Source organism: Triturus cristatus, chromosome 3_2 (genome assembly GCF_964204655.1).
Source record: "Triturus cristatus chromosome 3_2, aTriCri1.1, whole genome shotgun sequence".
Taxonomy (NCBI): domain Eukaryota; kingdom Metazoa; phylum Chordata; class Amphibia; order Caudata; family Salamandridae; genus Triturus; species Triturus cristatus.
The window spans coordinates 916948621-916960944 of NC_140584.1; the positions used below are offsets into that span (position 1 = coordinate 916948621).

General features: G+C 39.4%; 1 protein-coding gene across 1 annotated transcript in view; it reads right to left on the bottom strand.

Annotated features, from left to right (window-relative positions):
• The window catches only part of TEX14 (testis expressed 14, intercellular bridge forming factor), a 1549829-nt gene that overhangs the window by 1020090 nt on the left and 517415 nt on the right, over positions 1-12324 (bottom strand). Inside the window, exon 10 of the mRNA XM_085647123.1 lies at positions 11893-12044. Coding sequence (XP_085503249.1) covers positions 11893-12044 — 152 coding nt within the window. The remainder of the gene's footprint in view (positions 1-11892; positions 12045-12324) is intronic.

The following is a 12324-nucleotide window of genomic DNA, read 5'->3' on the forward strand; positions in this document are numbered from 1 at the left end:
TGTCTAAACAGCCCCTTTACATGTTTTTGTGCTTTGTATTTTCATCATCACTCTCAGTGCGAGAGAGAAAATGGCGGCCGCCGCTTCCTGGTTTCGGCCGATTCGAATGTTTACTAAGATCTAAGAGCCAATCAGAATCGCGCTCGCGCACGCCACCGTACGCGTACGGTAAGCGTACCGTAAGCGCACCGTAAGCTGGCTTAGATATATATATTGATTTAAAGGCTATTTTCTCAGAATCTACTGAACAGATTTACACCAAACCTACAAAAGGCACTTCCTTGACCTGAGGACTACCTCTCTGCCAAATTTCAAGTAATTCTGTTCAGCCGTTCGGGCTGTAGCCCTGTCTAAAGGTCCTATGGAAAAATGCATGGGAAAAATGCGTTTTGGGACCCCCCTTTTATCTCAGCCCCCGCTTGACGAATCCCCCCGAGACTTTCAGGGTAGGAGCGGAGCGTAGCGCCCCACCTATTTTGAAAAATTCGCGAGGATTCGTCGACCGGCGCCAAAGTTATTCAAAATAGAATGTTGCGGATTTCCTATGGAAACGTGGTCCTAACTATAACTACCTACTGGCGACCGCCAGTAGGTAATATATATATATATATATATATATATATATATATATATATATATATATATATATATATATATATATAGACTCGTGAGCAAGGTCTCTGCTGAGACTGAAACGCGTAGAGTTTGTCTTTTTGTATCTGGCATGCTGAAAGTAAAGGAATTATAAAAAACGATCATTGGTGAAGCTGTTTGTCCTTCTGGGAGTGCGCGAGGAAACCTGTGTGGGTAAACGAAGTGGATATTACAACGGCTTAACCCTGCCGTACCTCGAACGCACCACCGCAGAGCGCCCATGATTCCTGAAGTGGGTTGTGTTGGAAAAGAATATATATATATATATATAAATATATATATATATATATCTTGCTCAAAGATGAAGTACACGGCACACCTCTTGATGATTTTAACGTTGTTTATTCAGTTCGTGACTGTCTGGAGACAGTCACGAACTGAATAAACAACGTTAAAATCATCAAGAGGTGTGCCGTGTACTTCATCTTTGAGCAAGATTTCGCACGAGACCCTGTCCTGGTTTCGACGCGGGCACCAGCTGGCTAAGGAGCTCCCACTGTCAAATGGACATTTTGCTCAGTGATATATATATATATATATATATAAAACCACAAGTTGCCCAGCAAGATGAGGACGCGTTCCGAAACGTGTCAGGCCAAGGACTCTGAAAGGGAACGTGAAATTGACAGTTTTGTTATAAAATAAAGTGGATACTGATCTTACAGTGGAGCGCGTCCTCATCTTGCTGGGCAACTTGTGGTTATATATATATATATATATATATATATATATATATATATATATATATATATATATTCTTTTGTTTAAGAAAGAAGGTATAAAATAATAAAGATAAGAAAACCAGACATCTAAAAAGAGCCACATCCTAAGTCCTAGATAACTGTACTCTTTTTCTGTTAGAGGACTATTTTTATTAGATATCCTCCAAGTTACATGTTCGTTTTCTAAGAGCTGGAGCTTAATAAAATCCGGGCGACATTGTCTCAGCATATACAGATCTTTCTTATCTCCAAGTAAAATTTACAGAATAGAACTAGGTGAAGGGAGGATTGAGTTGACTGCTTATCACATGGGCATGTTTGCAACTCACTTGCCCAGTCATTCATATTAGGAAATGATACAAGTCTGTGAATGGTCCCCAGTCTGAAGCTTATTAATAAAAACCTATCAAAACCACCAGGTACAAATATTAGATATGGCTGCAAGCTAAACGTTGTAAGATCCATCTAGTGTTGCTGGAAGCTTGGCTTAATAAATTCCCCAGATAGTCTTAGGCTGTCCAGGTGAAGAAGAGCGTCTTTTCTTAGGCTTTTCCTAGAGATCGTTTTGCATGTATTAACCCTTGCCTTTGGGTTAATGATTTAGAGTTGTTTGGTAGTCAACCTTTGCTCTCAAACACTATCAATCAATTACTTGTTGTCTTTACTTTGTACTGATCAAAAGTGGTGAGTGCCTTATCTTATACCTGGCTACCTTGTATAGTGAAGAAAAATATGTTAACTGACACAAACATTAATATATTCGTCCCCTTCTTTTTCCCAGTTGTCAATAGAAAGGGTATTACTTTGGGAAGGACAAAATTGATTTTAAAATCTGTTTGGGGAGCTAAAAACTGGCATGTTCAAGGCAATGAGGCTTTGTTTAGAGCTTGTCTTTTACTAAAACAAATAATGTTCCTGAACAAAACTGAGCAATACAACATCCTGCCTTGGCCTGGTCAAGTTACAGGATATGAACACAAAAAACATTCCCACATTTTGCATGTTTTGAGAATTGGCAGAAATGTTCAAATTACACGGAGGAATAACTGAACAACATGCTCAAAAATGGCATACACAATTCTTCACATTCCAGTCCAAAGGGATGGCTGGTGCAGTTATTAGATACTAATGGTTGTTAAGTACGTTTTTTGAATTGACAGACCAGACCCAGATTATGTGCAGACACAATACTCAAAAGGAGTAACAACTTATAGCGTGGGAAAGTTGTGCCTTGAATGGCTAAAAGATTCCACATTAGATAAGGTTAAAGAACACTTGTTTCTCCTTTCTGGTGACATGGATTTACAGGATTTTTTGTTAGGTCCTAGAAAGCCACCTGAAAAACACTTTTTGTATGCAATATACAATAAATTGTGGAAGGTTTCACAGCAGGAAGCTGCTGCGCTGATACGTGAAGTTGACAGAGTGAATTTACAAAAGAACTCTAGCAGTTGTGGATAATGGTATGACTACTTTATCTACTAGAATTTATTAATCAGCAATTGACATAATACATAGGCCCATATTATCAAGGAACGGTGATAACATTATCGCCGCTTTAGCGGCAGGAAACTGCAGCTGAATTGGCGATAATGGGCTTGATAATATGCCCTTGTGAATTCCCATAGAAGCCCAGGTTCTGATGTGAACATGGGCTTCTATTAGAATTTTCTGCAGCACATTATCACGCCCATTATCGCCGCATTAGCGGCATTTTCCTGCCGCTAAAGCAGCGATAATGTTATCGCCGTTCCTTTATAACATGGCCCATAGTGACATGTCCCTTTTGCAGCATGGACAGAGTCAGCTTAGATCCATCATGTTATTGAGCTGGGCCTTACAGACTCTGTGCATTGGTCGAGTGGCCTGAAAGCATTTAAACACAACAGACCTATCATTGTCATATAATTTAACAAGAGAACAGAAAATTATGGCTAAGAAGGACACGACATACACAATGTTAAATACAGAACATCTATAGATATTACCAGACACGGTGGCAGAAGCACTGTCAGCAGATTGGATAATTCATGGTTTTATATCTCAATCACTACATTCCACTTTACAAATTACTTACTACACTATCAAGATGGCTGGTATGAAGCATTAGGGGAGAGATTTGTACACAAGACATGGGTCTTACCTTTCAAATTCAGGTGTAGGAATGAAGGAACTGACATTTTTCTTCGCTGTACAGACTGTGAGAACACTTCCAGCCACTCATTGAATTACAGGGAAGTTACATTTCACAGAGCATGTAATGGTTCCAAGGCAAACTTAACCTATTATCTGAAGGGTTCCCTAGCTGCTGTAATTCGTCCAGCATTTCGATTACTTGTGAATGGAAGTTAATTGATGTTGAATAACCAAGGTTGATGTGGGATGAAACCGGGAGTGCCCTATGTGGTGATGGTTTCCAGGGTTGTGAACTGCTGTACAAATGTACTTTTTCCACCTGACCAGTTAGAATAGTGACAATTAAACTGCTGTACAAATGTACTTTTTCCACCTGACCAGTTAGAATAGTGACAATTTGACCTTCAATTTCCAACTTAAATGCGAATTTTAATAGTCTGAGCAGACTGAAAGCCTTATTGTTTCGGAAGGAAGTTTCTTTAACATCTGCAAGGGTGACATTTGATCTTCAAGTTGTAAGGTCTTCTTCTGAAATACAGTCACTACTACGCACTAACCTCTTACAACACTTCGCAGAACTTGTGCACCGGATCCTTAACACATCAAATACTGCAGGAGTAGTACATTTTTTCAAAGTGATTGGGTCTGGATTTGTTAGCACTTTCTAGACTGTCTTTGGAGTGATTCCATCTTTCATTCACGGCTTGGTCTCCAGCATTTTCAAAGGCATACCACTTTTTATGTTTCTGATTGTCAGGATCTTGGTTTTATTTTTGCTGCTCTGCAGTATGTTGGGGCACCATTATTTCAGGAGCTGAACAACAGCTGGTCTTTGTTCTTTCGACCTATATGGTTACATGCTAATGGTTTTGTTAAGAATCCACCTGCAAAGATGTCTTGCATGATTGCCATTGCTGCGGAATGCATATTATGAGCTGGAAGCCTCTGCTTCTGGATTTTCGGATCCTTGCTCCTCTTCTGCAGAAGCATTACTGGCTGTCACACTTCAGCGGCTACTGATTGGGTAGAAAACAACCATATATGTTCTTTGGAACTTGTGACTATGGTGCCAACGTAAACTTCGTTGGCAGAAGCAGGAAACAACATGGTTTTATCTGCCCCTCTGAATATATAAACATATGTGCAATTTTGCTTTGTAAAACTTTATTTCGGTCGATATGACCATAAAAGCACTTAAACAGGATCTAAAATTTCATTTATATTAAAACAAGTTAAAAATATATAAACATCATGTGGCGTTGTATGCTAAATACATAATGTATGTGTTACCAACCACAGGGCGGCCAAAAATAACTGAACCAGGGGCAGCCAGTTTATAATCCAAACAGTGGTTCAAGAAGCAATTTACTAAAAAAGTGCAGTACTTATAAACAAATACACATTATGAACAAACAACCCTGATTTTGTAAGCGGGGACGTGGACGCTTCGGCCAAATTGTGGCGAGATAATATATTGGTGATTTACTCACCTGTCTCGTGGCATGATCTGCTGAATTCTATGGACAGATGTAGCCCGCTCGAAAGTCTCTCTATCCTGTGGTATATCCATACCATGTTCGCCCATCATTTATTTTTATGAATATGTTTGAACACTATTCGAACGCCTGAAAGTAATTACGTGTCGGAGTGTTCTTAGAAATAGGACTTTGGACGCTCAACTGATCTTTCCAGTCCTGATGATGACCGCATAATTTTAAAGTGGTCGAAACGCCGTTGACGCATATGTGGCCAGAAAATTAATGAAGGACACATTATTTTGTTTCATGTTGTTCCCTCTGTATGACGTGTATTTTTTCGTTTGCCACTTGTCTGGTTTGTAATATATATTGTCTTTTTGTACCAGCACATTGTATCGAGCGCCAGTGTCTTAGCTGTTTTCTCACATGTATCAATTGTAATAAATTTGCTTATTTTTCTACAATTACTTTGTATATGGGTCTCTCTTCTCTTCTCTTCATACTCTTTTCTTTCTATTTTTCTAATTAACTAATATTGGGTTGTTTGTTTTTAATGTGTATTTGTTTGTAAGTACTGCACTTTTTTAGTAAATTGCTTCTTGAACCACTGTTTGGATTATACAAAAACATAATGTAGCCTGCGGAAATCTATATTGCAATCAATCCTGTAATCACAATCTGCAATTAATTCAATTTACAATACCAGGTTATTTTTCCGCTCTTGCTCTATCTCTCAGATCGACTATTCTGAAATGACAATTTTGAAAAGAGAATTATTTTTTGATTTGGTTATTTTTTACCAACAAGATTACTTTTTATATGCAGATATTAATGTCACTTTTTTTTATTGACTTTTATATACAGCTGGCTTTCTTTTTGCTTTTATTATTTAAGTGTGTAATAATTTTTAAACTTTTTAGGTTTCATGTGCAGGTTGAGCTTTGTTTTAAGTAAGTTCTAGGTTTAATATGAAGCTTTGTAGTCACCTTACAGACAAGGAGCGGGTGTTGTGAAGTTACATAGGCCCTGGGCACAAACACTACCATTTCACATGCTCACGTTTAAAATGTACATCATTTTAGACGATGACTTTAAACACACTTTGGCTTGTGTAGCCTCATGCGATAATATACTCAGAAATGGCTAACTCAGTTACATTTCTTCGTAGCCATATTATCTGGCCATAAAACATTCTATACTAGGACTTAGTACACTACGCAAAATGTAGTTGTTTGTTGTTGTCTGATCGGCAACACCTCTGGGTGGATAGAATCAACAATGATAACGGGACCGGAACTCAGGCACGGAATGAATGGGTCCAGACTAATATATAAACTGCACTATGTCTCTTAAGGTAGAGGAGCATCTCGATGGATTGTTGAAGGTCACCCCATGCCTGAATCTTGCCCAGCTGATTTTCAACAAAAAATGAAAAAGACGGCAGACTGTTCCACACCAAGGCTGGCTGTCAGATGGCACACAGCAAACACAAGGAGATGATGGACGGAGCGCTGAAACTTTTCAGACACACACCCCTAGTCACAGATCTGGATCAGATGGCACACGCCTGCAGGTAAATGGGGAATTAGACCACTCTAAGCTATTCTGGCACAACCACACACCCTATGTTTTATAGGATAGGCAGCGAATTGTAGGAGGGAAATTATATCTATTAATGCAAGGCAAATGCACAATGGTTGAATTGTTTATTATCATTGCATTGCACGTATTTTAAACATGAGTACAATTGCTTCAATAAATGTTTGAAATGCCATTTTGTGTACTTTTTCTGTCTCCCTTTTGGCATGCATGAGCTACTAACAGAAGGGTATGATCTGTTTCAATGATTTCCTTGGAGAAATAAGGGTTGTCATTTTCTGAGATTGCAGACACCGACTGGTGCCCTCTCAGTATAGGGGCCCAGATGGCGCACTGTGAGCTAACCAGGAATTAAGTCAACATATTCTGCTGGTACGAGTGGACTCAGTCCCATGCAGTTTTGAAGCTTATGTTGCCTAAACTAACAGTCTTACTGAGAAAGTAGGAACTGTACGGTGATTTGGAAACAGACGCTCTGCATTTAAAATTGCTTCCTAGACTTTCAGCATAAAGTTTTTTTTAATTGCAAGAGGGTGAAAGATACTCCTGACGCCTACGATGCATGTCAACGATCGAACAAAAAAATGATCAAAGCAAAAGTTGAGAACACTACTCTGATAGATTGCCAACCCTTTTCCAACTTTAACAAAATATGTAAACCCCCTTTGGCATGACTCTTTAAGGAGGGGATTGCGAGAACAGAGAAGACCTTAAATTATATAATTTCAAAATCCCTACATAATCATGTTTCCTGCAAACGATAAAACAAAAAACTAATCAAAGAGAGACACCAAATCTGGATATGCTATCACGTTCTCCAGTCCTGCTATGTTTCAACTACAAAGACCAACTAACTCTATTCGCATCAGGTGGAATTTAGAACCCTTGGGAGCTCAAGAACAGTAAAATTACGTCTGTGAACTTTTAGCTGTGGAGGTAGAACATAGCTAGACTTAGGTCGTATTTTATGATATTTTACTAAATCACTTAGGGTAAGAGGTTTTAAAACTATGTCAATATCCATCTTATAAAAATCTTCTTTAAACTTAAAAATTTGTGCCACTACAAGAAAAATGCAATTGACTCTCGATATACTTTGCCATTTATGCACTTATAGGAAATGTTGACAAAGTAAAGACACTTGCAGTAATAAGTCTCAACTCATAAATATTATAAAACAGTTTTAAAATATTATGATGGTTCAAGATATAGGGAATGATTTAGAGGGAGATGTTGTTTCCTCTCTGCCAACACAGTGGTCCGCTGCCTGATTTAAATGCGGGACAACCATAGGTTTGGCTATGGTGGAGACTACTCCATCACCGCCATAGCCAAAGTTCTCTTATGGCCAAGCAAAGTAAGGGCCCTCGGAGAATTTACTTTATGGCTGTCTGTCCATTTAGGATTGGTGGACATATAACGTTTATTAACTGTATGTGATCGCCAACCAACCCCTCGTGGTAACGGTCAGTAAAAAACACAAAATGCACCCCTCGCCATGAGAGATGACTCTAATGGTGAGGGTGGCATTATCTTTTTAATAAAAAAAAAATAACCCCACTTTGGGATTTTCCTTTTAAAGATAAACAAGAAAACAGTTTGGTGTAAGTCTCTGTCATGTTGATGGAGCCCTGCGACAAACTGTGAAAAGCATTGACAGGAATCGGTGTGTGACAGTGGTTCCTCCCAATGCTTTAGAAAGGACAGATAGCTTGGCGGTCATGTCTAAATTCAGCGGGCGGTATCTCCGTCAGGGCGACAGAAAAATGTTCTTGCCGATGAAAATAATGTAGCCAATGGATTTACCAAATATTTATCCCTGTAGAGTGCTCTATTTGTGGACCGATTCCGATCATGAGATACCACTTGATTTTACCTAGAAGGACTCATCATGACAGGAAGTAAGACCTCTTTTTAAAGCAAAACCCTGAGACTTAGAAACAATATCTTGTGTAATTAACTGCGAAACCAGCCAGTTGTCAAAGGACCTTTGATGTTGTCCAGATAGGGAGTATAAAAGTTCTTTCCTAGTGTAAAATCACTATCAGAGGAGCCAAGACTTTGGTGGGCACTCAAGTGCAGATTTTAGTCTAATGAGCAGAACTCTGTGTTGGAAGTGTTATAGACCTACAGCAAATTGAACGAATATCTGATGTGCCGGATGAACGGGGACGTGCAAATAAGAGTCCTTCAGGTTGATCGTTGTAAAGTCATCATTCTGAAATGAATGGTCCCTATCCAGATAATTACCCCTTCGAGGCAGAGAAACGGTTTGTATTCTCCAGATGTCTTTGTTACTAAGAAGAGCATGGAGTAGACGCTCTGACCTTTTTCTGCTGTTGGATCAGGGATAATTGTGATTTTTTCTAAATGAGCCTTGAGTTCCAACCACAATAAATTTCTCTTTATAGGATTGGAGGGGATAGCTGTTGAAATGGTTTTCCTTTCCATGGTGGAGGCAGTTTGTTGAATTAGAATAGATAATCTTTCTGACCAAATTGAAGACCCAGCAATCCTCTATGGACCACTCCCAAAACCTGTAAAAATCCAAAAGTCTTCCTCTTGTAATGAGAGGAGAAGGATAATAGTCACAACAGTGGTGGATTTTATGAGCTGAAACCTTCTACAAGAACATTTATGATTTGAATCCCTTCTAGAGTAATCCCTTATTTCTCTATTCAATGGCTTAGATTTCTTGGAAGAGCCACTCTTGTAAGGCAGAGCATGTCTCCTTCCTATTGGACTTTTAATACATCAAGCTAACTGCTAAACAGCTCCTTTCCCCTCAAAGGGAATTTTAAAGAAGTACTTTTTAGAAACTCAGCTCTCCAGTCTCTCATTCAGAGATTGTGATGTGCCAGGACAGAGGCTCCTGAGGCTACAACAGTGGATTTCTTGACATCCGAAGATAGATCTAATAAAAATTTAAGCCCAGATTTACAAAGAGTTTGCATCAGATTTGTGTCATTTTTTTAACACAGACCCAATGCAAAGTCTTCTGCTTGTATTTACAAGACAATCCAAACCACGATTTGCACTGATTTTAAACAAAAACTAAAGCAATGCAGCACTTTGCATCAGGGAGGAGTTTCATGGGTGGTGCATGGCCTTCCCATGCATCCCTCTATGGATTTTGACGCAAACCCATATCTACAAAAACTTGTACACATTGATTAATGCCAAAATCCTGAACCTACGTAAGGCTGGTGTAACAAAGAGAAATATCTGTATTTTGTCTTGTTTTTTCCTTGTTGCATGTTTGCTGCAAATACAAAGAAAACAGTGGCTAGGGCATGCCTGCTGCCCTGCATACACCCTGCTTCTCACATTGTCCTTCGCGGGCCTCCCAAGAAATATAGTGCTGACTGTTGTGTTTTACAGCATTTTCATTAATTTTGCTATTAATTTGAAAACTGGATTCTGACTGAAGAAAGTAAAGAAACTGCACCGAAGACCAGTCCAGTCTACCTTATTCATATTCCTTATTTTTATGAATCATTCGTACAGACCTATCAGTAGGATTAAAAAATAAAAAGAAAGTACTTAATAGTCAAAGACTGGATATTCTTAGTTTTAGTTTTATGAATACCAAAATCATCCAAAGAACAAACATTACAAAATGAAAGGGAGGATGCCACGTAATGAGAACATATCCACTGCCATTTCCCATTGTAGAGTAGACCATTTAAAGCGCACAAGCCATTCTGTTTCTGAAAGCCACTGTAAGAGATGAGATTAGTATTTCGGATGAGAGACAACCCACTTCAAGGAATAATCACAACCATTGGCAGGATGAACCTTTCAAGTCACTAAATAAACTTGAGCAAAGATCCCTGGTTTACATGGCATAGAGTAGAGAGGCGTAACTTAGGGCAATGTTTAAATTATTTATCTAGTACCACAACATGAATTAAATTAAAATGCAAAACAATTAAAATCCTAACCTGAATTACAAAAATAGAGTGCAATTTAATCAACAAAATAACACCACATTACCCCAGGTTTGCATTACTTTGGTAACACGAACCAGATACAAAGGGCCCGATTTTGATGTCGGTCGGACAGCTTTCCGGCCAAAATCTCCGCTTTCAATTCCAACCACATAATATCAATGTTGGCGGTCAGAATTGAAATCGGCCGGTCATTCAGGCTGGATTCTAACTCAAGGAGCCCGTCGGCAAGTTGGAGTCCCCACCGTAATCCCTGATGATGTTGTCTCCGCTGTCGGGATTACGTTGTTGGTTTCCAACAGGCTGTCCATGTTGGGCTTTTCAACATGGAAAGCCTGTCGGAAAGCAACTTTGGGGGGCCCTAGCAGGGCCCCTATTTCTCCATGGCCTCTGGTTGGTGGCCAAGCCCTGTTAATCCCTGCACTGCATGGCAGACATCTTTAGATGCCTGCCACGCGATGCAGGGATTAACAGAATCTCCCATTACTCTATGGGAGCTTGTGCTACAGCCAGTTTACGGTCACAGCAGACGCTCCCATAGAGAAATGGGAGTATGCAACCGCACATGGTAATGGCGGTGTCAGAACTGCCGACTGGAGGAAGGTCGGTCCCGAAACGGAGCGATCTCCGCCCGACATTGTAATCAGGCCAAAGTGTTCTGTTGGCATTTACTATCCACTGCAATTCAGTTTTGTGTTGCATAGTTTTCCAAAGTAATGCAAAGATTTGCAAATGTGATGCGTTTCGTTACATTGCATCAAGGGGGTGTTTCATGAGTGGCTCATGAGCCTTCCCATGCATCACCCATGGGTTTGGATACAAATCTATGTCTACAAAGAATCGTAGGCAGGAATGTTTGCAAAAAAAACTGTCTCCCCAAGCCAGGCATTATGAGGAGAAATGTTTTAATTTATCATCGTTTTTTCTACTTTGTGTGCTCCATTGCACAACAGACATACAAAGCATGAAAAGTGTTGAAGGATAGTTTTTGTACTTGAAGGGTTCCATTCTGGTACAAGAACTATTTGTTACAGAATTTGCATAGTCCTTAACTATTGAGCAAGGGTGTGTGTGTTGGTGTCTGGCAGCCAAATGTGCGCTAGCATAGGGAGAGAGAAAAACTGTTCCAGTAGCTATGGAGTTGTTTTTGCTCTTTTTTTCACGCAACGCAGTGCAGCAAATTCAGTTTAACTTTAGTTGCTGCACTGCGTTTGTATTACATTTTAGTAAATTTGGGCATTGGCCTTTTAAGTTCCAAATGGTAAAACAGAAAGTGTCTGCATCAGTTACTGTGCATGCTAACACATCTGTTGGCAAGTAAAGAAAAAAAACACCAGTTACACAAAAAATTACCTGTCAAGATCTCCTGTATGATAACACAGAAGCTGTAAATATCGGACTTGACTGTGCCAATCCTTCCTAATACCACTTCAGGTGCCGTCCAGTTATAAAGTTGTAATGGGACTGGATAAGGGGTGAGATTGTGGTGAGCTCCGCCATCTTTGCTGTAAGACATGACAGTGAATTGCGGTAACACTAGGAAAATACATTTTGCAAGTAAAACAATTGATAAATCGCTAAAAAACAAAATGTCATAAATGAGCACACCAGAGAAGTGTGAGAAGGAACATACAAAACAAAACTGTGCAAAATTAAACTTTAACAGCCCCAGTTTTCAATATCGCATGACAAAGAAGAAAATATGTCACTGAGACAACCCTCTGTTTTGTTGCAGCTTTTATTTAGCACAAACTTGGCCCAAGGGCACTGGAGCACCTTATACAA